Here is a 27,603-nt window from a genome sequence, read left to right as displayed (position 1 = left end):
AATGTTCTGAAAGTTGATATGATCACCAGAGCTCAGGGCCCAACTGAAAATAAAGTGAAACTAACTTTGGTTTCTTTGTGGCATGAAGGTTCACTTGTATTATAAAGCAGTATCTCCAGTAAAAGTTCCAATTCTTGTATTCCTAGATTTGACTATAGTTGTTAGCCATAGGTTGACTTCAGACAGCTTACTGTGGAATAGCATTGTGAAAAAGATGTCTGCTTAACAGTTTAAGGATCATGACATTACTGGTTTATGAGGCATTTTCTGCTCAATATTTGCCAGTGTGAAATTACAACTCTGTTGTATTAATCAGGGCTCTCAAGGAGATCAGAGGAATGAACAATCAGCCCCTGAACGAACTGGTTCCCAAGCTGAAGAAGCAGCACGGGCCGAACCCACCAGGAAATCTCAACACCGCTCTTCCACTTCAGGCCATAACCATCGTAGTGGAACTAGTCGTGGCCTGCCTAGACAAGAAACTTTTGACTCAGAAACACAAGACAGCAGAGATTCAGCATACGTAGAGCCAAAGGAGGATTATTCTCATGAACACTATGATTCTCATCGAGATCACAGTTACAGGGATGAGTCCCATGGGAGCAGTGATCACAGGCACCGAGAATCAAGGCTTCGCTCAAAGGAAAAGGACCGAGAGCAGGACCATAACGAAGGCAACAAGCAGCGTAGCCGTCATAAATCAAGGGACCAGTATTGTGACAAAGATGGGGAAGTGATATCTAAAAAACGCAATGACACAGCAGAATGGAAGCGAGAGGTGTACAGTCACCAATAACGTTTGGCAGTTTTGTGTTTCTTTTGAAGTTGTGTATGACAAAGCCCCACCCCACCCCCTTTTTAAAAAGAACAAATCTGGGTTTTCATTGCAGAACATGTGGTATCCTGTATGCTGCTTTTAAAAAAAAAATTGCTGTTGCTATCACAGCAATAGCATGAAATAGAATATTCATTTTGATTAGTGCTATAACACATTGGCATAGTACAACTGCGAAGTCCCTGGTGTTGTACCAAGCTTTTCTCCCCCCAAAGCCGTTTTTGGTAGCTGCCACTTGAACAATATCTGTTGTCATCAAGGTGTTGTTAGTGTTTTCAGACAAAATACAATTGGTGTTTATTAACTTCCCATGTTTTTCAGCAAGCCAAAATCAGCACATCCAAAACTGAAGCTCTCATCTGTTTTGATTTTTTTTAATCGTTAGGCACCTGATTTGCCATTGATTTGAGAGCCACTTTCTGTTGATTGTACTTCTAGTGGACTACATTTGGAGACAGAATTCAGTTTTGCCTTACACACAGGGGATCATAAAGTCAAAATCTCTTTTCTATGTACTGGTACTGTGTACTGTATAGACAGTTTATAAATGTTATTTCTGCAAACACCTTCTTATATAAGATTGACCACACTGTTTAAAGTCCTAATGCCAAGTCAGCAGATTTGCTTTTGAATTACTGGCAACTGGAACTAGCCTCATTCAGGAAATTTGTTAACAAGGTTCACTCTAGACACACTTTCTTCAGTAGCAGAAAGCTTATATTTAGTGTAAATAGGAATACATTAGGATAAAAGGTTGGATTGTCCTTGCAAACTTAAAATCATTTTTGCATTTTTAAATCTACAGCAAAAATAATGTGACACTATAAATGCTCTAAACAGGACACACTAATTGCAGTGAGCACACAGATAATGTTTTTTCTTGTCAACTTGATAGGCCACATTTGACATGGTGCAAGTGTGTGTTTGTGTGTAAAACAATTTATGACAGGAGTGGTTGTAAAGGGTACACAGAAGACTCCATAGGCAACCCATGTTATGAATCAACCATAATTTCCACCTTTAGCTGCTCAGGTATTGCAATTTGTACACACATGCAGTACAATGTCTGGAAATCCTTAATTGTACTTTCATGAAAAGGGATTCCCCCACTTTCAATACGCCCTCTTATCAAAGGACCACGTGATCTTCCAGGCTTAGATTTCAAGCACCACACTGGCCATGGCAGCAGAGAACTCATTTGAGCAGCTAAATATGGCAATTGGGGCTGAATCATAGCACATCAGTTGGTCCCGAGAATGTAATTATTCCAAAAATGAGTAAGGTTTTTCCTTCTGTCTGCAGCTCTAAAGGTCCAAATTGCAGGCAAGCAACATGAGGAAGTTTATGTCTACAGGTAATTGGGAAAGCATTAATCTGCTGGCTCTTCGTTGAGGATCCAGGAAAGTAAAAAACACAGGCAAATGTGACTGAGTGTTTCACTGGAAATGTAAAATCTTTTTGTGTTTTAGAGTATTTGTTTTAGTAAGAAAAGTTTACACTGCTTGTGGAGAGTTATTTTGTTGGAAAATAAATTTTTGTAGCTTCTCCACTTTCCTATATTTGACAATCTCTGTATCCTGGTTAACATGGCCTTCCGACACTTGCCTCTGGATTTTAGCCTCTAGCAAGTTCCTAAAAGGCTATTGTAACTTCCTGACAGAAGCAAGCAAGACTCCAAACTGAATTTCAGGTTTGCCCTGTACAGCTAGTATACTTGTAATGAGAGCGAGTTAATAGTCGGAAAAGGGAAGGCGGTAATGGAGACAGGTGCTCCACACACACAATTTATGTGCTGGGGACTGGATCAAGTTCCAGAATACCCAGTGGGAAAGACATTCACATCATTCTTGTGGACAGTGGTTCCCAATCGGGGGGTCAGCGTAACCCACCCAGGGGGTCTGTGGCACCATTCAAATAACAAAAACTACCAAAGAGAAATAAAAATTGTCAATAATATGGGGTACATGGCTTGGCTTTTGAAAAACGGAAGCTGCAATACTTAGCTAATTGGTAACTGCTGCGCTATGAGACTTTAACAGGACTCGAAGAATTAGAAGGAACTCAGGGCATCGGCAAGTCTCTCTCTCTCTCTCTCTCTCTCTCACACACACACACACACACACACACACCACAAACCTACTACAGTACTATGGGGTAATTACAATATAATGCTAGACTGCCAATGTCCAGGGTTAGGTGAACAGGAAGCTATTTATCCCAGAGCTCTGTAGACACTTTCTAATTAGGGAGAGTATTCCCACCTCTCCACCCATGATTCCTTGGTGGGGGGCTTCTCACTATTTATTGTATTTCTGCTCAAATTCCCAATATTCTAAAGCCCTACCCCCCACTCCCCTGGCTATAGTCATTACTCTTAATACTTTGAATCTGGCTTTTAAAGCCTATTCTTTATTACTGCAGGATTTGTTCTACTTAAAGTTAATCTTTGCAACACTTTGGCAGGATTTCAAATTCTTCAGCATCTGCAACAAGCTTCCATATAAAGCTATGAACTTTGTAATTGTCCAGTTGGAACTGGAAACTCAATGGGTTTGATTCAAATAGTTCATTTGGACTGCAAGTCTGTTCACTTATATGGATGCAATTCAACTGAACTCAATGACGCTTTTGAATAGAAATATGTAAGATTGCTATGTTAGGATAGGTCTTCAATAGGTCTTAAAGGTGACAACTAGCTTGTCTCATTGATTTAAATGGGATTTAAGTACAACTAACTTGGTTTGGATTCAATCCAATGTTTATTAATTTCTTCATAGTATGCACTATTAGCAAACTGATGAATTCTAACAAATCTATTGGTGTCAAGGCTGAGTACTATAGCTCAAAATCTTTTAATGATTACTATTTGGTACTAAACCTATCCATAATGTGTTTTCCTCAATTACTCTTAAGAGAAAGAGAAGAGGTAGGCTGGCCTTGTACTTCTTGCAAAGTGATGGGTCATTTTTCTGTTACGAAGCTGCTCACCAAGAACCTGACATTCAGGCAGAATACAACAGGGTTTTTAAATAATCAATACTAAAACATTCAGATGAAGAAAGTGTTATGCACTGAAGAAAGTGCTATGCATACACAACTTTGCTTTACTTACAGCATTGTAAAATGGCAAATGCCCTTTGCCCTAATAATCAGGATTTGTGCTGAATACTAAAAGCTTTTTAACTTGTGTGTTTTTAACCTTGGGGAGGGTTGTTTGTTTATTTTTGGATTGAAAGCTGTGGGATGTACTTGGGAAGAGAGCTGGAAAGAGCAGAAGCTCCCCAATTAGTCATTCAGGGTAGGGGTAAGTATGGTAAGGGGCACTTGGCACAGGCACTTAGTGGAATCTTTCCCCCAGAGAGTCTCGCCTGGCGCCTTCACTGCATACCGTTAGGTGCCAGGTGAAAACATTTCTCTGTGACCAGGCCTTTGGCTGATTAGCACTTCATGGCATTTTTAATGGGAATTGGGGGGGTTGCTTTTGTTTTATAATTTTTTGTGTTCTCATTTGGTATTTTTATGTTTGTAAACCACTCTGTGGTCTTCAGATGGATGGTATACAAATTTAATAGAACAGTAATAATTAATGATGATGATGATAATAATAATAATAATAATAATAATAATAATAATAATAATAATAATAATATGTTGACTGGCAATAATGAAGATGCAACAGTACATTTAAGAAGGTTTTTGATCTTCAAGATTATGAAGAATGGGTAAACATTTATAAGTGAAATTTATATTTTTATTGTTTTGTCTCCACTAAAAGTTTGGAAGCAAAACAGGTAATGTAATGGTTTTCCAGACACTAAGAGGGCTTGCTAGGTATGCAGAATTAAACTGCAGTATGTATGCTAGTTACCACAGAGTCACAGTCAAGTTAAATTCCTACCCTCGGGCTCATATAATTCAATAAATTTCCTTTAAAGAGACAAATATCAATGAATAAAGAGGAAGAAATTTTAGGATTTAAAAAGCCCCTTCTACTTGATTAATGCACTTACAAATTTATTCTTGCCACGACAGATTCTTGCACCTTCTGTGCCATGTAAGTAACAAACATGTCATGTTACATAGTAGACTCTATATAATTAACCTCCACAAGCTCACATTTTCCCCTCGGGATTTCCACTCCAATTCTCGCCCTCCGTAGGAAACACTGAGGCTGGGCTCCCTGATTTTTTCAAACAATAGCTAGCTTCTTGCAAAGCTTATGTTAAGGAGTAGAGTGCAACTGTTTAAGCAAAAGTAAAACAAGCCAGCATTACTGTAATATATGTGTTGCACAGGCTAGGCCTATTAACATTTAGTCATAAATGCAGACCTAGTCATTGCCTCCTTTTTCTTGCTGACTTACATTTCACTCATGGTGAAACAGATGCTTTAATTCAATGCCAGGCTGCCTCCACTCATGCCTTCTCTTAATAGCATCTGTCAACCTTGTTCCACCCTCCTATCTACATACAGCCCTGTTGACAGTAAAGTAGGCCATTAATGCAAATGAAAACACATGGTAAGTGGGTCCTCGGTGTGGAGGAAGGCAATCACTGCACTCCTACTGTCCTGAATTTCAGGGATGACTCCAACCTGTATCAGATCTGAAAAACTAAAGGCAAGGGTGGACAGATGGAGGCTATGTTGTAAAGCCAGCTACACTGGAAAACGTTTACCTAGCATGCAACTTAAGGCAGATTTTTGGTCCATAAATATATGTACCTTCCTTGTTCTCTTAAACCAAATGTTTTTTGATACAAGAATATGTGAACAACACTGCTATGTTTTAATACTTGTAAGAAATCCTATGGATTCAAGCGAATGTTTAGTGCTGGAAGCAACTGTGTGTATGTGTGCACACGCTATAGAAATGCAGCAGCCTCCGGTGCTCAGGCAAACAGGAAACCTCTTGCTGTGGTTTGTGGAAGTTGTAACCTCCTCTACACTGAAGTCAACGACTCAAGTTCACATTAACTTCAGAAATAAATTTAGTTAGATCTTCCAGCAGAAAAACGTACAGCTTTGTGCAGCAAAAGCCAATTGTGCCCCAGCCCAATTAAGATTAACAAATAGAACTTAAATTCAAGATGACAACAACAAATTATTATTTATACCCCGCCCATCTGGCTGGGTTTCCCCAGCCACTCTGGGTGGCTCCCAACAGAATATTAATAAAGGGATAAAACATCAAACATTAAAAACTTCCCTAAACAGGGCTGCCTTCAGATGTCTTCTAAAAGTCAGATAGTTGTTTATTTCCTTACACAGTTCCACCTGATTTATCTGATGCTGAGCCTTCCCATTTCAGACAGGATTTGTATGATCATATTTGAATCTCCCCTCTCATACACAAGACTTCCTGTATCTACATGCCAGGACACAATGTTCCAGGCTACTTTTTTATGTGTACATAAAGCGGGGGAAGATCTAGATATTTCAGTCCCACGCTGCAGTACAAAATTACTAAGTTTCATTCCAAAATTACTAAGTTTCAATTACTAAGTTTCATTCCATTGCTTTCAGTGAAACTTGTTTATGGTATAGAAAACTAGCACCAAATTGATTCAGTCAGGCTTTCTATTTGATGGTGATTTTCCTCAGCAAGCTGAAACTTCCCTCCCATCTCATAGTCTTGTTGCTGAGCAAAAACATGCAGAGCACAGCACAGTGGAAAACCAGCCAACTCAAAGGGTCTCTGAGGTGTACTTACCTGGAGGCAGAGTCGGCAGCCAAAGTCAGGTCCAGTCCTAGGGTTGGGCAAACAGTAATCCACGTGGTCAGATAGTCCAGGCGCCAAAGAATCTGATGAGCAGGTGGCCAAGGATCAAGATGAGCAGGGAGCAGGAAGTTAGGCCCAGGAACTACAAACGTTACCAGCATCTGACTGCTGCTGGGAACTGCTTAAGAAGGCTGAAAGCCAGCTGGTTCTCATCAGGGCCTTCTCCTCCTGATCAGCTGCAGGTGGAGCCACCCTGCCTTCTTCCCCTTCTGCTGTTCAGCAGGTGAAGCTGACTCCTGGCCCATGACACCCTGTGATTCCTATGATGACTGCCCCAATGCTGTTTTTTCCAAGCTTAATAGCAGCATTGGGCAGGGGGCAATTTCCATCAAAATTGGGGAAGGTGGTGGGAAGGTTTAAAGCTTCCCCTACTATCCCTGTTATGCTGCTAAGCTGACTGGGGAACAGCTGAGAGTGGTGTAAAGGGCTGGAAAGCAAAAGAAGTTATTTTTAAAAGATGGATCCCTTCTTCCTGCTGCTAATCAGCTGATCAATAGGAGGATCTGTTGTGGGCCATGATTAGTCAGTGGACCAACAGAAGGGCAGAGGAGATGGATTGCACTCTTGCAAAGAAGAGATAGGACTATGCATACTGACCAGAGAATGTGCTTGCTGCCTGCAGAACGTACAAAACAAAGGTCAGATATATCCCCCCTCCCAGTGACTCTTGGATATTATACATAATGGCCAGAGGATGTACAGGATTCTGTAGATATATGTGCATTTCCCAAGTTCCTCTGGAGATTATGCATATTGCCTGTAAAATGTGCACTATTCCCTCTTCATGGATGAATTATGTGCACATTCTCCCTGATGCCTGGTGCATCTGTACACTGGCCAGTTATGCACATTAACCACTCAACATTCCCCATTCCATATATATTACATCATTCTAAACTGCTTGGTGGCATTTGTTCTAGTAAGGGGTGTATAATTAGAAAAAAAAATACTGCTGGAATTGAGTATCCACTTGTTGGTTCCTGAAATGCAGTGGAATACCCAAATCTATAAATCACAAACATATTACAATAGAAGCATTTCTAGGATGCAAAGGCTATTTAAAATAAAAATAAAAATGAGACAATATAAAAAGCAATGTGAATGCTAAGATTCTGAGTTGCCACTCCTTCTAGGGCCAAAGATGATGGTGATGCTTGAAGGAATTTTTGGTCTGTTAGCTTAATAGTATTTCTTTACATCAGTCTCAGAATAAAATATGGGACAGCTGATCTTGGAGTTCACAAATCTGCATTCTCCGGAAACAGAATGTTAGAATGCTGCTAGAAAGTCTAGATACAAGGAAAATAGGATTAGGCCTTGAAAGATATCTGCTTAGAAGACATGGATTAATAATTTAAAGCACCAAGATGTACAATATCACTTAAAAGATTAATATTGTTTTGTAAGAAATGCCATTTAATAATATAAAATTGTTTTTCAAAAACAGCAATTTGAGAGTTCGGATAAGGTTTTACAACATGTGACAGTGTATTTAATTAATGATAAAATACTTTGAAAGCAGATTTTTTACTGTACATAATTGCAGTTTTTTTCTAAAAAAATAAATAAATCTTTTAGACAAACTGAAAAACAAGCATGTTTCTAGAATCAGTGACCTACTGCTAATATAAAACCAAATGGAGCTTTACAGATTGAAGCTGCCCCTTCCCTCAGACTTGTTTCTCCAACCTGTGGATCTCTCCCAAAGGAAACAGCGGGCATATTTTGCTGCTGCTATGGCAACTGTGTCGTCAGTCCGTTGGCTTGGCAACATTGCAGCAGCATGAAGGTACAGTTCAGAATGCTCCAAACGTTAACAGAAAGGGTGCTTTTTATGTTGACTTCTAAAGCCATGATTTTCACAGTACTTTTATAAATTTTGCAATAAAAAATCCTATGCAGTCCTTATTTGCCATGCTTATCAAATCTTCGTATCTGAATTCTTGCAGTGAATTAAAATCCATTCCCTGCAAAACTGCTTCAGATGGATCAAACCTCTGCAGCTTTTTCAACTGCTCAGGTGACAGCCCAGCTCCCATCATGCCTTCTCCTCCAATATGGGGCTCCTTTTAGAGAGGAAAATAAAACAAATGGGCTTAATTGCTCTGCAGTTCATTATTTATTTACCCGAAAATGAAAGCCAGTATTCACAAGGGTCAGTGCCTCTAAATCTACCACCGTAGGCACATCCTTGGAGTATTCTTACTGCAATCTAAACTCCTGGAGTTTGCCTTGCTACATTCCTCTGGAAGGGGAATATTTGTAGAAAGGCTCAGACTAAGGAGGCAGCAGAATAACACCGAAAATAATTTGCTCATTATCAGTTAACACCGATGAAATTTACACTAACAAAACACCACTTTTTAAAAAATGAACATCATATGCAATCTAATTTATGCTTGAGTTGCCATGTTGTGTCAGCAAATCAGTGATGGAAGGCTGAACATGGATGCGCAGGTGTTACAGTACTGAAAATATTGAGATAATCACACTATTTTGCTACTCAAAAGGGGTGGGCTTTCCCAGGACCCGAGGGCAAGTAAATCCTGATACTACTGACAAGAACATGTTGAGACTCAAGCTGCAATCATATGCATACTTATGTGGGAATAAGTCTCACTGAATTCAGTGGGCCTCACTTCTGAATAGACCTGTATAGGATTGCACTGTAACAGTGGGTGGAGCTTCACTTAATATACTTGTACACCCCAAAAACCTTGCAGGGTGGCCAGGAAGGATGGAAGATCCTTGAGAATGGTCAGCAGCAGGACCTCAGGGCTCTAGCATCAACCTCCAACAGACCAAAGGCCTGTGATCTTTCCCTGCCACTGCCTATTGCTGGGAGGAGTCCAAGTCCCTGGGTAATAGAGAGAGAGAGCTCCCCCTTTAGCTTTGTGTTCAAGGAAGGATGCTTCTTTGTAAAATACTTACAAGGAATGAGTGGGGGGGGCAGCCTATGAGAGTCTTTTTCTGGCTCCAGCACATGGTGCCAATGAGATACATATAAAAATAGCAGATTTTTGCATAATCAGGCAGATCATATATATAACAGATTTAGGGACCTCGTAAATGGAAACCCTGATTTATGTGTGCTTCTTTTACATGTCTCCTTCCTCAGAGAAATGTAGTAAGACACTTAATGCTGTTAAAGGTTTAACCAAAGAAAGCCTCATACAAAACAGTTCAGTTCACCAAGTGCTTCTTCTGGTCTTTACATCGAAGGATGGCATTGAATCACTTTAATACGTTATGCCCTGGAATTTCAAATGTAACAAACAACCATAACAGTGCATCAGCATTTTCTGTAGACATGCAATAAGACAAGCATGATTACAAAAAATACACAAAACCCACTATCAAATTAGAGGCTGTCTCAGCCATTTAATCCTGCAAGATTAAAACCTAATCCCTTTAGCCACTGTTAGTGAAGGTCTGGGAGAAGCGAAGTGCAACTAATTAAACTCAAAGTCACACAATTATCTGATGCCTTCTGAATACACAACTTTTCAGAGTTTTGTGTCATATCTGATGCAGTGTTTTGGTAGGCATGTATTACAAACGTATTAGATACTAACATTCACATTAGTTAATGATTCCCAAACAGCTGCCAACTCATAAGCACTGGCACAGCCTGCTGAACCCTGCACAGGGAAGGGCAACAGAGTCATAGAAGCTCATCCACACAGATGTTTCCCCAGCCCTCTCTTCCTGCAGGATCAGCAGAGTGCCCAGACTCAGATAAGTCAATGCAGGCGTATTCTGTGTCCATCTGCTCCTCCTCCCTGTGCCCTTTGTAGGGGGGAAACAAATCCTCAGAGACAGAAAAATGTTGAGCAGGCCACATGGTGTTGCGGGTTCTGGCCTTCCTGGCAACCTCTGCCAGCTCATAGGACTCTGATTCTGTACCAGCAGGTGTAAAGCACTTGAGGTGCAGCTTGCACTACGATCAGGGAAGTTACCTCACTGGGAAAAGACCTTCTCTTAACTGTTGGCGGGATCTTAGAAACCACTTTTAGCATGAGCACTGGGACAGAAATGGGGCCAGGCAATGACCATTCTTAAGAAGGCATGGAAGGCTAAGGTTTGGGGAGAGGTCTCCAATCAAGTCTCTGGTTCCCTGTCTGATGAACTGGAAGCTTTGGGAAGCAATGGCTGGTTTTGTGTGCATGTCAGGGAGGGTGGGGAAACCTAAAAGTATAAAATAATCATAGAACTGCACAGTTGGAAGGGACAACGAGTGTCATCTAGTCCAACCTCCTGCAATGCAGGAATCTTTTGCCCAATGTGACGCTCAAATCCACAACCCTGAGTTGTGTGTTCTCTACCGACTGAGCTACCCTGAGTACAAGAATGCCAAAGCTTTGGGGCTCCCCCCACCCGCTGAGGCTGCTGTGCATGTTCTGGGTGGAGTGTGTGTATTTGGGCGCATTGAGGTGTTTCAGAATATGGAATGCTTTGTTAATTTCTGGGTCATCCTTTTGCAGGGGCCATGCTAATCTTCTCTGTATCATTCCAATTTCAGTCTATGTGCTGCCGAAGTAGCCACAGCAGAGTGAGCATAGGAAGCTGAGCAGAGCTCAGAGTGGCAGCAAGTAAAAGACAGGGTTGTTGTTTTTAACTGTCAGCAAGCATGTAATGTCATATCCTAGTGAGAAAGATGCAATTTTTTAAAAACAACAACATGTTCTTACCTGTGACTGAAGCTGAAGGCATGGGAAGGTCTCCAATGCCCAGGCAACTTGCTCCTCATTTTCAGAAAGCGTAATTGTGCAGGTACTGTATACCAGGATGCCCCCTGGCTTCAGCAGCTGCACTGCCTAAGGAAACAATACTCTCATTTTTAGGATACCAGCATTTCTCAAGCAAACTTACTTTTAGAATGCAGAATTACACAGTCCATATTCATTTTGAAAGGACCAAGGACAACTTCTCATGATGTTGTTTCAAGCTGCCTTTGTGTTGTGAGCCTTGTGTGTGTGCCAGTGTGTACTGTCCTCCGCTGCACTGCCTCCCCTGTATCCTGCAGACAAATATTATAGGCAACTAGCCTAGAGTGGCAAGTTAACAAGCAAGGGTCAATCTATGTGGCCAGTGCACATGGCTGATAAAAATCTAACAATTAAGATCTTACACCTTTGATGTTTTCAGTCCCGCAAAGACACAGTATCTTTTAGCAGATACTATCAGAAGGTAAACAAACACTTCCAAAGTAGCCTCTCCTTTAGGAAAAGTGGAATGCATATACAAAAGCTGGCCTTGTTTAAACAAACATTTGAAGGGTTCTAGGACACGACTGAAACTTCCCTTCTTTTTGGCTCAGCAGATTCCAATACACAAGGGAACACAGCTGAATAAATCATGATTGTTGATGTTCCCAACCTCCATCTGAGCACAGCAGTGATATTAAAGATGTCTTGGGACAAGGCAAATAGGGCACAAAGCCATCTTCCCACTAGATTCGCTAACTTTGTCAATTCAACAGAAATGAATCCTCCTTACTTCTGTCAATACAAAAGCTTAGTATCTGAGATGGATTTCGGTAGCCAGGGTTACACTTTCAGTGAATTTGAAATTTTATCAAGGGTGTCATTCCGTTTGATGTTTGAGGGTGGGAGACTATTCTATGCACGTTTAAGTAACATCATGCCCAAGCCCTACAGATGGGGCAGACTAGCAAGCCAAACAGATAAGTAAACTACCCCTCAGTGATTCTGAAACATCTCTGACTATACTGAAGAAATTATGCACTACCCCTTTTATTTTAAAAGAGAAAGGGTTAGAAAAGACATCTCTTATCAACTGAATCTTTACCAACGAAGGTGAATGCCTGTGCTAAATTTAACTAGATCTATTTATGTTCAAAAGATATTGTCTTCCAGCTTTAGAGTTGATTGGCCTTTCTGTATGGTTTGCCTCCACATCACCATAGGCTCTGCCGCCAGGATAACAACAATGTGTTTTAGATAGGGAGCTTGATTTAGTCTTGTTACACATCTATTCCAATGTTGCTATTGGTTCGAGAACAATGGAGCTCAGCGCAACCCCAACCAGCTGAACTTTTGCATGTGCCATGAACTGGGTGTGCTCAAGAAAGGATGACCAAGTGCCAACTTCTACAGTGTAACCGTGTGCACTTCCCTTGCCTCCCTTGTACTAATAAGACAAGGCTGTGAGCTAATGGGTCAATTCCTTTTCCTTTTTTTTTTTTTTTGCAGAGGGATCATAGCTCGCAGATACGCAGGCAACCCCAATAATTTATTGTAGAACCCTACAGAACTATGAATCACTCCCATTCCCCACCTCCAAGGAACTGGATTGAATTTAAAAGATACATTAAGAAGCTGCTATTTAAAACTACAAAATCCACAGAGTGGGTTTCAACACAAGATTTAAGTACTGGGGCTGGCTAGTAAGCTGGAGTTCCTTGGAGAAACTTGATGAAGGGAAGCCAGGATTGCAGACTAAGACTATGCAACTGATGAAAGCTTTCCTTTTAATTCAGTATATAAGGACAAAGCAGAGGAAGCTTTTGAGGTGCTTCGAATGAGAAGTAGGGCTGTGCAACAAATCGCCGTATTGTTGAATACCTGTATTGAAATAACGTCTTGGAAAGTGTCTCAACAAGGAAATATACCAATGAACAAAAGGTGGAGACTTGACAGCTTCCCAGGAGGTAGCTCAGATGAACACATACTTTACAGGCACCTTGTCTCTTGCTTTGTTTGCTCTCTCCCTCCTTCCTCCTAACCATAAAGCTTCACCGGTATCTTTCCACTTAGAGCTCAGCTAATTATGCAGAGCCTCCTAACAATCCAGGAGAAACCCCCCATGGCTAGACAATCAAAGATCCAGCCCCAAAGTAAACAAAGAACTGGAAAACACTTCTTTCTTCCCTCACACTCACCCCCACTGGTGAAAAAAAGAGGAGATTTTTATTTTATTTTCTGGTGGTGTTTGTGTTGGTGGTTCCCTCTAAAGAGCTTTTCTCCATATTAAAAAAGGGAGAGATTGTGGGATGAGGGCTTTTGGTGGGGGGCCTTCTGTGGAGGGGGGGATGGAGGGAAGAAGATTTAGCTGGCTTCCTTATGCTGAAATGGAAGGTTGGGTACTGTGTGAGAATGATGGGGAGGGTGTTTTTCAATAAGCAGTGCAAGCAACTGCAGGTCTACTCACAAGCAAGCCCTACTGAACTCAATTAAGCTTACTCACAGGAAAGTAGAAGTAAGTTTAGTTGAACTCAGTGGTGCTTATGCATGCATAGATTCCACTCAAACCTCTGAGTGGGGAAGCAGATACAACTTGACTAGTTAATCACTTGAACAACTCTTAAATTAGTTGAAAATATGTTAAATATATTATATGAAAGTTATTATATATATTATATGGAAGTTTATTTAATATTTTTATTAAATCTACTTCTTCCTTAGATTTTAAGTCCCTCCACCACCACAGGGAGCCTCCTCAAGGCCCTCGGCTGTTGTGAGGAAACACGGCGCACGCTCTGCCACTGTGGGGAGGCCCAGCAAGGCCCTCCACCGCTGCAGATATATATCGTGATATATTGAGATATCATATTTAGCTAGTGATATATTGTGATGCTGAAACCAGATATCGCCAGCCCTAATGAGGAGCCAGTAATGCATGTAAGAATTCTCAATGAAGCATTGCTTAAACGCAAGAATGTGTTTGAAGTGATGACCCAAGGGTCAGGTTACTTATTCTTTGGTAGTTTTTATGGCAAAATACTTACCACTCTGAAGAGCTTGCGCTGCAAGGGCTGGTAAGAAGTCACTTCCTTTAAAGACCAGGAATACACCATATTTGGCCTCTGCCCCATGCCACTACATGGAGCATCGAGAAGTATTCTGTCAAATGATTCTGGTAAAAATGGAGGTCCTTCTGCAAAGAGGAAAATGATCAGTTAAAAAAACTATAGCCAATTTATGTTACATACTTAACTTTGCTACTGTTTGGGGAAATGTCACAAAAGAATTTATTTAAATAGCATGAGCTTGACGTCAGCTTAACACAGCTAAATTGGTATAAACTGCACACACAGTCATACTGGCCTTGGTTTCAAAGTCTTTATAACTGCTGATAAATCACCATTATGTTTGGATATAGAAAGCAAAATGTCCTTTCCCTCCTACTTTCTGACTGAAAGATCTGAGTCACATTTTGTTGCTGCACATGACAGTTTCCTCAAATTTGTATTGCTGGTGTTGAGTGAAGACTGAATTTGTGTGAGAAGACCCACCAAAAAGAAACCTGATCTGCCAACTGCTACCTCACTTGCACTTATGAAAGATGCCCCAAATTACCAGCCATTTATAAGTTATATAGGGTTTTTGAGGTTTAAAGGATCTGTGGATAAAATGGCAAGTCGATATTAACCAACATCCAAATTACACTAAAGCAATAGTAGTCTTAGTCACAACAGGGTCTTAAGGATTACCATAAAAATCCTGATCCTCCTCAGAAAACACAACTACAACAAGAACACCCAAAAGAAAAATAATATTACCTTGCCAGTCCTCTCCTTTGCCAATGGCAAGTGCCTTAGTACCATCATAACAAAATGCTTTAATGCAATTCAACTTCAGTAACGCAGCATTTTGCTTTATCTTTTTCACTTTTTCTGCAGTCTTGTCCAGGGCAATTACTTCTCCCTGAAAAACATGTTGGAAATCAAAAGGGTAGGAATTTATTACTTATTTGTTTCATAAACTCCTATATACCACTCAATTGTAAAAAAGAAAAAAAATGGAAATGAAAAATCCTCAAAGCAGTTTACAAAAAGTTAAAACAGTAACACTGAGGAAAAACTTCACGACTATACTTTAAAATATACAAAAGTTAAAATACTTTAAAACAGATTAAAATCACCTCAACTTTCTAAGCATCTGAGTGGGCTTGTCTAAAGAGGAATGTTTTTAGCAGGCACTGAAAAGAGAACAATGGTACCTTGGGTTACATACACTTCAGGTTACATACTGTGATGGCCTGGGATTCCGATTCAGAGAGTGAACCGGAGGAATCCCAGCCAGCACAGGAGTCCCCGCCTCCAGGGCCGGCTGAACTGGGGCAAGGCCTTGATTCTGAGGAGACTGCACCTGTGCCGGATCCTCAGGAGCAGGCACCAGGTGAATCCATTCTGGCTCCAGAGGTGGTTGAGGACTCAGTGCCTACAGGTGAGTCTCCCCCGGGGCCCAGTAACCCTTCAGCCTCTCGTGAACTGCAGAGGCTTAGGGCAGAGAGGTGAAGGGAACTGGTTTCTCCCAGGAGGAGTGCTCGCCTTAAGGCCAGGAGAGGCGGGGCTCCTGGGGGCCGGGACCACCCCTGGCCTTAGAGAAGATAAAGGCCAGTCAGCCCGGTCCCAGGTTGCGGGAGCAACGTCGTTGTTGAGTACCTGCTCATACCCGGACCCAGACCTGATCTTCCAGTGTTCCTGTTCCCCACCTGGCTTCTTGCTTCTGACCTTCCAGCGTTCCTGTTCCCCGCCTGGCCTCCTGCTTCTGATCTTCGAGTGTTCCTGTCCCCGCCCGGCTTCCTGCTTCGGACCTCGCCTCACACCTTGTGAACTATTTCCAGGCTAGTGACTCAGGACTGAACTTTGACTACGGTAACAGTAACCTTCTCCCCGCTTCAAGTTACAAACTCCGCTAACCCAGAAATAGTACCTCGGGTTAAGAACTTTGTTTCAGGTTGAGAACAGAAATCGTGCTCTGGCGGTGCGGCGGCAGCAGGAGGCCCCATTAGCTAAAGTGGTGCTTCAGGTTAAGAACAGTTTCTGGTTAAGAACAGACCTCTGGAACGAATTACGTACTTAACCTGAGGTACCACTGTACAGTGAAAGTGCCTGCTTGATATCAATAGGCAGGGAGTTCCAAAGGGTTCTTACAAAAGCGCAATGGGTATTATGTGGCACCTGCAGTAATGCCAATTCCACCTGAAGCAGTCAGCTGTTGCCCTGCCAACTCCTATCAGCCCCCACTGCCATGGGAGATGGTGTAGTCCAGCAACAACATCTAGAGGGCCACAGGTTTCTCATTCTTTCTTTAACCACTGCTCTGCTTGACCAAGCAGTTACCATTCAATCTGCACATTACACATAAAGACTTCTTTGTACGGGAATGGCATATTCCAGGAGAACATATAATGTAGTCAGCTCCAGCCCCTTCCAATTGCTTAAATCTTGCGGTTGTTGCTTTTGTTTTGTTTTTTTATAACAGCCTCTTAAGGTATCTTTTAAATAGTACAAACTGCTAACTAAAATGTTTATGGGACATGCTGACTTAGCAAACATGTGTTCATTAAAACTAAATCAAATTGATGTAAACAAACAACACCACACATAAACACTTTCCAGTATGAAAATGGTTGTTTCTTTAAAACTTCCAGGCTGTACCTCATGCCAGCAATTTCTCCATAAAGAAAAACTGAACAGTTCAGTAAGCAAAATATGATTATGTCAAGGAGGCTGTCGCATATCACAAATTGCATGGCTCTTCTGTACACAACACATGGCTGGCTGTAACAAAGTTTCCCTGCTAAAGAATGCACAGGTCACAACTGGAAGCACATCATGCTACAGCCCACTTGAACTTCCCAACCTACTTGACATTTTATATACAATCCCTTTTTCAGTTGAAATATGATTCATCTAAATGCATACTACCTTATTCCAAATTTCTCAAATGAGTACTTTTTTTTCATACATACTAAAACTTACTCAACGGTTTCTTGCAAGATAAAATGTCTCGTAAATTTTCTATGTACTTAGTACTCTTTGCCCTATGTTTCCTCCAGCCAAAATATAAGCATTTTAGTAGACTACTAAAGCTGAATGGCATGCAAAAATACACTAATTTAAAATGCAGCCGTGCAAAAATGCAATATGGACTTCCATATTTCCTGCTCAGATTCTTAATTTATTGAATACCGAAAAGCTGAACACTTCAGTGAGCATGATACAACTATGTCAAGAAGGCTTCTTTGGGACCCAATGAGAAGCCAAAGTCAGAGCACAAATTGTAAAAAGGCAGAAAGCAAGCTTTTTGACTGCTGCACTAGGGACAGCTCCTCTCCTTGAACCCTGTTTCCTTGCACCTCAAGCTAGCACATCTATTGCATTTCATGGTTTGATGAGGAGGCCCATAGTGAGTGTGCCAGGATGCAGCAATCTTAGAGGATGCATAACCCCACCCATAACAGGCCGTGTCCCACCCATCCGCTTCAGGGAACCACCCACTGACAGCAGCTTAGTTTTGTCTGGATTAAGCTGCAATTTGCTGGCTGTCAACCAATCCACTACAAAGGCGAGACATCAGCCTAGTACAGACATGTCCAACCGGCTGATTGTGATGTACTGGCTGATCTCTGGGTTTCCTTGGTTGATCATGATCATTTGTGGGATCCTGATCCGCCCCCCAAGAAAAAACCTCAACAACTTTGGCTCATCCTTGCCCCAAAAACCTCAACAACTCTGGTGAATCCTCCCCCCCAAAAGCTCAACAACTTTGATGAAGCCTCTGGTCAATCCAATGGGGAGATTACTTCCAGTTTTTTTATAGCGGGAGTAGATTGCAGTCTCTTGGAAGTTGGACATACCTGGTCTCGTACATCCACTGCCACATCTGCAGATGTAAAATGGAAATGGAGCTGTGGACTATTGGGATACCTTCCCTATGTCTGGGCAAAAGACACTCTGACATTTCGGGGCATTTCACTTTGATTGGGCACACAAAAAGAGCTGCTCTTCATCTGCTGACTGATAAAGCTGATAAAGTAAGATGCTGCCCCAGGTTCCCTGGGCACAAAAAAAGGAATACAGGGGTCTTCTCAGCATGGGCCAACTCCAGCTGTGCTGTCTGTGTATCTCCAAAGTATGTTCTATTTTGTGGAAAAGTGTAAATCCTGGATATTGAAGAGAATGCTTGCCCAGCATTATGCAGTAAATGATGCAACTATAGGAGCCCCACCTCCTCCTTAGTCTCTAGGGATGTGTGTAATTTCCAGATAGAGGTGATGACCTTTGTCAATAAGGCTGGATAGGTCAATTCTGCTCAGAGAAACAATATAGTCTTCTGAGAAGTTCCTCAGTCCTCTCAGCTGCCCTGAGAGCGTATGGCTAAAGAACAGCATATACATTTCTTTAAAATGAAACAAATAAATCCTGAATACCAATGAGAAAGTGTGAAAAGGGGTGGCCCAACTGTCAGAGGCAAAGAGAGATGACTGGAGATGGGGGAAATTGAAAGAGAATGAAGAAAAGAGGTTTTGTGCTCCCCAAGTTAGGAAAGATGGGTGTCTCTAAGAGATCTAAAGTCCGTTCCTTCTCTTTACAAGCAGAAATTGTCCCTTTAGATTAGCTCCTGCCAATTTCCAAAAGGCACAAGCTGTTAAACTACTCCATGCAATTTAATAACTCAAGTCACAGAATATAGCAGATCGTAAAGCACTCATGATTAACTCATTATTTGATCTTATTGAAAATGGTGGGCCATAATGTCATGTTGACGGATTGGTTACTCAGTACTTTCATTTGAATCACTTTGTTTTTACACAATTAAAAGTACTGAAATTTAAATGAATTTTAAAAATCAAGCTTCTGCACCAAAAATAGCCCAAATTAATTTGTATTGTATTATTTCTCGCAAGACTTTTCTACTTTTTCCCCCAATCTATCACATGTCCACCGAAATGAAATCTATTTGTTCGAAATATGTTGTGATAGGTAACCCAGAAAGATTTATCTTTGGCTCAGCAATTCTGCTATGCTGCAAAAATCAGCCAGTAAATCAGCAGTGTGTTCAAATATTAATGGTGTGCTACTTTGAGTTATCTGTGGATCTCAGCAAACGAGTGAAACAAGCCATGCTAATGAAGCACAGGTCAAACTTTCCTCACTGAGACAGAAAATGCTCAGTGACTTCACTTACCTCATCACACATTAATGTTGCAAGATGGGTTGTTTTCCCCCCGGGAGCAGCACACATGTCCAAAATTCTCTGTCCTGGCTGAGGATTTAAAACATAACTCACAACTGAAGAGGGCAAATTCTAGTAATGGAAGAGAGAAAAACTAGGTTTGCTTCAATGATGACCAACACAGGAATATCTTACTTAAAACTAATTCTATTGTTTGTTTCTTCGAATAAAAGGCAAAATTGTACACGTGTGTGTTCTAATTCTGTAAGCAGTGTTCAAAACATTCACAGCATGATTGATTGTAGCAACTATAAACATGAGAAAGGAATACCTATTTTGACAGAAAATGGTATTTCTTAGAAGCCAATACATTATAATCAACCAAACTGATTGAGGCAGCAATCCTAAACGCTTACTAGGGGGGTCATTCCACGCTAAATCACCTGATTTTAATACTCGACCGTGCTCTTACATCTCAGACTATGTTCAAAATATTTTCTGTGTACATACTTACAAGATAACCTCAAATTAATTTTTAAAGATTTTATGGTCCAAAATTGGGTGCAGGAGAAAAATTTCGATTTTCGCATTTTTTAGGCTAATGCAATTTCTGCGTCAGTTTAGAAAAAAAAACCTCTTGTTCCGCTTATTTTTCAACCAATTGGGCTTATTTTGGTATCAAAATTAAGCTAACTTTGGTCTCTTTCAAAATAAGGTATAAAAAAGGTATTAAGTGCCACAGAAAAAGGACACTGACCAAAGTGAATGTTAGTCATTTTCTACCTTGGTAGGTTTGATAAGCCATAGCACGTAAACCACAACTAACACATGCATCATACTTTTTTTGTAGAATGGGCTAACCATGAACTTGCTATGTTTTAAAAATAAGAAGGGTGTATTTGTGGTTATAACATATTTTTAAAATTAAGTTTTATTAATTATTTAATAAAAACAAAATATGTCTTGGAACCCTTGTTCATTTTATTGTGTAAACCACTTCTGCAAAGCTATTTTGTTTCCCATGCATGTTAATACGGTCAATGATGCTGTTTTGATTTCATTTCATGTTGTCGCACCACTCCTTGGTGTGTGGAGTGCCGCAGGGCGCAATCCTCTCCCCAATGCTTTTTAACATCTTTATGCGCCCCCTTGCCCAGATTATCCGGAGCTTTGGGGTGGGTTGTCACCAATATGCTGATGACACTCAGCTCAATCTGCTGATGGATGGCCACACCGACTCGGCCCCGAACACACTGACGAGATGCTTGGAAGCTGTGGCTGGATGGTTTCGTGGGAGCCGATTGAAACTAAATCCTTCGAAGACAGAGGTCCTATGGCTGGGTCGGGATGGCATGGGGATGAGGGACCAACCTCCCTTCTCTTGTAGGGGCCCAATTAGTGCCGTTGCCTTCCATTAAGAGTTTGGGTGTAATCCTTGACGCCTCCCTTTCCATGGAGGCACAAGTTACAGCAACAGCCAAGGCGACATTTTTCCACCTTCGCCGCATCAAGCAGTTGGTCCCTTACCTTTCCCGCCCCGACCTGGACACAGTGATCTATGCGACGATCATCTCCAGGCTTGACTACTATAATTCGCTCTACGCGGGGCTACCCTTGAAGCTGTCCCAGAAACTCCAGCGGGTGCAGAATGCTGCAGTGAGGCTCCTCACAGGGTCTCTGCCATGGGAGCATATTCACCCAGTGCTTTTCAAGCTGCACTGGCTCCTGGTGGAGTACAGGGTCAGATTTAAGGTGCTGCTTTTGACCTTTAAAGCCCTTCACGGCCTAGGACCCTTGTACCTACGGGACCGCCTCTCCCGGTATGCCCCACAGAGAGCCTCAAGGTCCATAAATAGCAACACCCTAGTGGTCCTGGGCCCTAAGGAAGTTAGTGGCTTCAACCAGAGCCAGGGCCTTTTCAACTCTGGCTCCGGTCTGGTGGAACGCTCTGCCTCATGAGACCAGGGCCCTGCAGGATCTGATTTCTTTCCGCAGGGCCTGTAAGACAGAGTTGTTCCGCCTGGCCTTTGGCTTAGAGCCAATTTGATTCCCTCCCTCTCTTTCTTTTTTCTTTTCCTTCTCCTCCTGCGATGAGGCTACATTTTAATATTTTAATGTTGTATTTTTAATTTTGTTTTTAAGTTGTAATCATTTAACTTGTTTTTATTATTGCTTGTAAGCCGCTCTGAGCCCGGCCTTGGCTGGGGAGGGCGGGGTATAAATAAAAATTATTATTATTATTATTATTATTATTATTATTATTATTATTTAAATTAATTTGAGGTTATCTCATAGTTATCTACACATGAAAACTTTTTGAACAAAATCTGAGACGTGAGAGCACATGGCACCAGGTGATTTGGTGTGGAATGACCCAGGGAGGCTTGTGGAACGTATTTAAAAATCTTCAATTCCAAAACAAAGTGTTTTGATTCTTGTGTTTGGGGAAAATTCTAGCAAACTTGTAAACTTGCACCGTGTTAAGATTTATTTAAAAGTACAGTGGTACCTCAGGTTACATACGCTTCAGGTTACATACGCTTCAGGTTACAGACTTTGCTAATCCAGAAATATTACCTCAGGTTAAGAACTTTGCTTCAGGATGAGAACAGAAATAGTGCAGTGGCGGCGCAGCAGCAGCAGGAGGCCCCATTAGCTAAAGTGGTGCTTCAGGTTAAGAACAGTTTCAGGTTAAGAACAGACCTCCAGAACTAATTAAGTTCTTAACCCGAGGTACCACTGTATGTATTATGTCTCACTACTTCATTGTATCTCCTAAATTTCAAAAACAGGACTTAAAAGATTTCTGCTTAATGGGATACACTTCTGCTCACCCTACTGAACATGTGCAAAGGGCAAGGTTTATTTAGAGCCCTTGTACAGGATAGAGACTCATGTACGAAGCTACCAACCAATGACAGTGCTCAGTGCCTATGAATGCCTGGATCTAGAGTCCATAGGAGCAGCACAGTGAACAGCTGAACTGCAGTGTAAGACTCTACACTTCCAGCAGCCCAGTCCCCCATGTATGTGACAAGATGCTTGAAGGATTCACTTCCCATGGCATAGAAGTTAGGACACACAAGATGGGGCTTCAACCCCAGTACAAGCTGCAGCAAAGTAGCCTATAGCACAAAACTTACGCTACCTGCTTGGAACAGCATTTCCTCTGGGGCAAGGGCATAGTAAGTCACCAAATCACCAAATGCATAAGATAATATAACTTGTCTAATTTTACATTAATTGTGTGTTTACATTTGTGTCCCAAATTGTGTCCCAAATTGTCCTACAGATTCGGACCATGTACTTTTTAAATGCACTTCACTATATTGCAAATCGCTTTTCCCCACACACAACCTACTTGTGTCATCCCTTCAAAAACATCAAGACAATACGCATTTACCTGGGAGTAAGCCCAAGCAAGTTATACTTCCAAGTAGAAATGCACAGGATTGCACAGCCAATAGATTATATATTACATATTTAAAGACTGACTGTTATATATACACAGCTAAGTCACATATATAAACACAAATAATTACATTAATTCTCCATTAAAACATATATACAGAAGAAACTGCTGGTGCCTATGGGCAAAAACACATATTACCTAATAACATACATGGTGAAAACATTAATCAATAATATTGGCTTAATGGTACGCAACATTAAAAACACAGTGTTCATCAATATATTTTTTCCACACTCTCAGTAATCAGGCAGTATCTGTTTCTCAGCTACATGAGCTGAATATGCTCATGTATATGCTGAAGTGTTCTTGCATTATAAATCAATTGGTGAAGCATGGAAAATAGGATACACAGGGGGCCAGTACGAGATGATGACACTTTCAGTCAGATTATGTGTATTGTGTATGATTTGAGGTATAAAACTCTGTCTGAGATGGTCATCTGTGATCACTTATTCATATACATTCAACTTCTCACCGAATGCTACAAGTGATTAGCATACATGTGTCCCTTAAATCTTCTAGTTAAAAACTAGTGCAAAGCTGCAGCAGAACAAGCTAACATGCTTTTGCTTCCAATATGGGAGAAAAGTCAACAAATGTTTTGGAGACGGAGTGAAACACTGGTTTGTGTTCTATAGTTGAAATAATACTGGAAACGTGGATGGTGGAAATCCAGAGCCACAAAGTGCAATGGTAGAGAAAACAGAAGGTAATTTCTTGTTTCATGACAGGTTAAATTTGTCTTCAAACAAAACAAAATGCAAATTCAATCGACAGCACCTACACACACACACACACACACACACACAGGCATTTCTTGGGAAATGTAACAAAATCAAACGAAGGTTTCTTATTGCAGAGCTTTCCTTATTGGAAACAATATATAAATAAAGACTTCTGCTTTGGATGCACTGACCACTTTAGATCAACAAGATGAAACAACATAGATCTGCAGAGTTGTGTGTCAGCTCAGGGACTGGATTCAAGGCTTATGTTGAAATGAAATGCCCTCCAAACTTTGTCACTTTGTTCACAACCTGTGAAATGGGAGGTGGGGGACAACTTACCAGAGGCATCAATCATGCTCCACACTGCGGACAGGCACCATTTTTCTTCAATGCAAATTCAAATTCTTCCCTAGCAGATGCAAAAGTGAGGCTAAAACAGAAAGGGTGGGAGCAGGAACCAATGCTTCCTGACCCCCCCTTTGGTATTTGCTGAGAGGAAGCATGGAAGAAAACTTCACCTAGCAGGAGCTGGGACTGTCAACACAATGCCATTGGCTGACAGCACAATCACCACCACCTGGATCATATGAGCATGCGTTAGTGGCATAAAATGTGAGGGAAGTACAATTTTTGTAAAACCTTTGTTCTCTCTAAGCCATTTCAAAGCCAACACACTTCTCAAAAGAAGTTTTGGATCACCTCTTGTTCAGACCCATTGAAGTCCACTATCACCCTATTACGTCTAAACTGAACTATAGATGAAGCTGTCCATATCATTTATTGATATCTTGCCAAAGGCAATAAAAAAAAACAGAATTAGGTAACATTTCATTTCACAGCACAGTGACAACAGTCCACGCCTAGCATGTCAGATATAAAATACTTACAGAGCTATTTTAATTGAATTTCCCCCCAAATAACTTATTTGCTTAGATGTGAAGTCCAACTGTGTTCAACGGGGCTTAGAATGCAATAGAAAGGGTTGTGACCTCAGAATTCAGAAAGCTAGTGTTATTTTTAATATGACTTACCTGCAGAAACAGATAACTCGATAACATTTTGTCAAATGAAGGACTAAGGTAAATTGGTTCTGTCATTTTTATTCCCATCCCTCTGAAAGGCACAATGCACACCGGTAAGAAAAAAAAATCCTGATCTGAATTTCTAAAACTGTATTATACTAATAGTCTTTTAATAAAAGATCCAACACTTCAACATAATATTGGCCAGTAATTAAACAGATTCTGATCTGACTTTCATAAACACAACTAAGAAGCGAAAATTGAAAATTTGCAAGATATACAGTGGAACCTTGGGTTGCAAACGTGATCCGTGCGGGAGGCACATTTGCAACCCCCAGCGCCACGTCTGCACACGCGCGGGTCACAATGCAACACTTCTGTGCATGCGCAAAGCATGATTTAGCGCTTATGCGTGAGCGCTGAAACCCGGAAGTAACCCGTTCTGGTATTTCCGGGTTCGGTGCAGTGCGCAACTCGAAAATGCGTAACCATCTGTAACCCAAGGTACTACTGTACTATAAACTCAGCATAAACTTCTAACTTTCTCTCTCTGTAATCTTGGTTTAATGTTTAGTTGCCTCTCTTGTATGTGGACTAGTTGTCATCTGATTTCAAAGCTAATGTGGTGGTTCAGTTCCTAGGATAAAAATGTAAAGGTGGTCTCAAATTATTGCAGTTATACACCCTGACTTACAAAGACACAAATTTGAAAGATGGCACCACTCAGCGGCTTCATGTGGATGTTAAAGAGAATTGTAGAGTTGGAAGGGACCACAAAGGTCACTAGTCCAACCCCCTGCAATGAAGGACGCTTTCTGCCCAAGGTGGGGCTTGAATCCATGACTCTGAGATTAAGTGTCTCATGCTCTACCAACTGAGCAGTAGCTGTGTTCTGTTAGAAACTGAGCACTACTAGGACTTGTTTCTTCTTGATTCCCAATGTATTTCTTATCAATAAAAAATTCAGTGGCGTGAGCAAATTTTTATTCTGAAAGTGTGGCCCAGAGAAAAAAACTTTGAGAACCACCGCCCTAGGTGATGGCTGGGAGATGATACTCAACCCCATGCAGTTTCCAGTGTGGAGTGCACAGGCCTCAATCTTTTTACCCATTCTATGGTACTTTATAATATGATCATGGGACATCCAGAAAGTATAACACATACATATTATTCTCAAACTTTATTACAATTTCTGACTTACTTCAGTGGGCCAGTAGAATTAAAGATTTCATTTCGGCTCAGTTCAGAAATCCCATTTCCGATGAAAACTTTGCTTCCGAGAAATTCTTTGGCCCCTCTTTTACACTTCCCTTCAATATCAGAGTATACTGAAACAGTATCTCCAGCTTTCATGACTAAGGAAAGAAAGAGAGAACATTTCAAATAATATTTTATTTGGCACAAGAACTCACTAGGGACTTCAAGTAGGCCACATACTTGAGCCTCGACTATTTACAAGAATCTGTTCAGGTCAAGAGTAGCTCTGGAACAACTTCAGTAATGGCTATTCCGCATGCATACTTGGCAACTTCTTCTGTAACTTTTTAAAGCATCTAATCTACAAGGAAGAATAGTTAATACTCAAGTTACTAAAGCTTAGGGACCACAGAGTCTGAGGCAGGGAATGAAATAGATGCAGTGGTAAATGTCTGGTTTCCTGATTTTGTCCTTTCTTACCAAAACCATAGGACAGGATAATCAAGTTTGTTAGGAAATGCATTTCTTAACAAATTCTTTAAATACTGATTACATAACTTATAAACTTCCTCAACTGGAACATGACTCTCTTATAGTGCAAATCTGCCAATTTAGTAGTAGCACCTACTCTTTTACAGAATCCTTTTAACAGAATTTCAGAACAAAGGATGGTAGGGAAGTAAGACAATGGCTGCAACTTGCATTCAATCTTACACTCACAAAGTACAGTTCTAAACAGTCTAGTATTAGATATTTGAAGAGATATTAACACTTAAAAAGGGTAGCTGCTATCAACTACAAAGTATTATTTTCCATCAGTCTTACAAGATAAGGAAGCGTGAAGGGGGGTGTTACTACATACATTTTGAAGCAGATATGATTCCTGGAGCATAGACGTGTGCTCCTCGAAGCACCGCATTCCCACACTGTGCACCAACAATAACTTCATTTGTCAACTTTTGTACCTCCTTTCTGCTGGGGGCAGGGGAAGGAGAGTTAAGAAAAACCAATCGGCACAATTATAATTCACATCTGCTGTTCTCTGCTGCCTTTCTAATACCACTACTATCCACCTTTTTGGCGAGCTGCAGTACCTGCTGCAGCCGTAGAGTTAGTTGGCCAAGCTGGATTGCATTGCAAGGAAGGCTGAAATCCTAACTCCACTTTTTAGGAAGACACACCAATGAATTTGATGTAATTTACCTCCGAGCAAACATGGGGCTCATCGAAACTTCCTTTTGCGGCACAGGTCCATGCTTCAAAGCTCCGTGTCCAAGCACTATAACAAAAAAAAAACCCCAAAAAACCAACCCGCCAGTGGCGTAGCGTGGGTTGTCAGCACCCGGGGCAAGGCAAGTAATTTGCGCCCCCTAACCCGTGGATTTGCGCCCCCTAACCCTAACCCCCAGATGTTGCGCCTGGTGCGGCCGGCCCCCCCCTGCACCCCCCACGCTACGCCACTGCTTGTACCTGTTTTGGGCATAACCTCTGAGGATCATCTTGTCCAACCCCCTGCAATGCAGGAATCTCAGCTAAAGCATCCATGACAGATGGCCATCCAAACTCTGTGTAGAAACCTCAAAGGAAGGAGAGTCCATCCTCTGCTAAGGAGGACCATTCTACTGTTGAACTGCTCTGTCA

The 27,603-nt window shown here is 41.3% G+C and overlaps 2 protein-coding genes and 1 non-coding gene across 28 annotated transcripts in view; 1 reads left to right on the top strand and 2 right to left on the bottom strand.

Moving 5' to 3' along the window:
* CACNB2 (calcium voltage-gated channel auxiliary subunit beta 2) overlaps positions 1–2,380 on the top strand; it is a 126,634-nt gene extending 124,254 nt beyond the window's left edge. For all 12 annotated transcript variants that reach the window (XM_053359451.1, XM_053359452.1, XM_053359448.1 and 9 more), the window contains one exon: positions 317–2,380. In XM_053359451.1, the coding sequence (XP_053215426.1) occupies positions 317–796 (480 nt within the window). In that variant the 3' untranslated portion in view covers positions 797–2,380. The remainder of the gene's footprint in view (positions 1–316) is intronic.
* Positions 2,381–6,332: 3,952 nt separating this feature from the next.
* The window catches only part of NSUN6 (NOP2/Sun RNA methyltransferase 6), a 30,288-nt gene continuing 9,017 nt past the window's right edge, over positions 6,333–27,603 (bottom strand). For 11 of the 15 annotated variants that reach the window (XM_053359431.1, XM_053359434.1, XM_053359427.1 and 8 more), the window contains 8 exons: positions 26,825–26,937; positions 25,967–26,120; positions 24,775–24,856; positions 19,556–19,675; positions 15,139–15,283; positions 14,365–14,513; positions 11,306–11,431; positions 8,010–8,680 (listed from right to left, as the gene is read on the bottom strand). In XM_053359431.1, the coding sequence (XP_053215406.1) occupies positions 8,474–8,680; positions 11,306–11,431; positions 14,365–14,513; positions 15,139–15,283; positions 19,556–19,675; positions 24,775–24,856; positions 25,967–26,120; positions 26,825–26,937 (1,096 nt within the window). In that variant the 3' untranslated portion in view covers positions 8,010–8,473. Of the gene's footprint in view, positions 7,895–8,009; positions 8,681–9,313; positions 9,472–11,305; positions 11,432–14,364; positions 14,514–15,138; positions 15,284–19,555; positions 19,676–24,774; positions 24,857–25,966; positions 26,121–26,824; positions 26,938–27,603 lie in introns of those variants that run through there. The other 4 variants (XM_053359440.1, XM_053359441.1, XM_053359438.1 and 1 more) reach the window with 4 other exon arrangements.
* Positions 11,054–11,160, bottom strand: LOC128398582 (U6 spliceosomal RNA). The gene has a single exon (XR_008327169.1). It is a non-coding gene; the product is annotated as a U6 spliceosomal RNA (small nuclear RNA).

Source organism: Podarcis raffonei, chromosome 12, assembly GCF_027172205.1.
Source record: "Podarcis raffonei isolate rPodRaf1 chromosome 12, rPodRaf1.pri, whole genome shotgun sequence".
NCBI classification, from domain to species: Eukaryota; Metazoa; Chordata; class Lepidosauria; order Squamata; family Lacertidae; genus Podarcis; species Podarcis raffonei.
The sequence above is the reverse complement of the archived record's forward strand: the minus strand, read 5'-3'. Positions and strand labels throughout refer to the sequence as shown.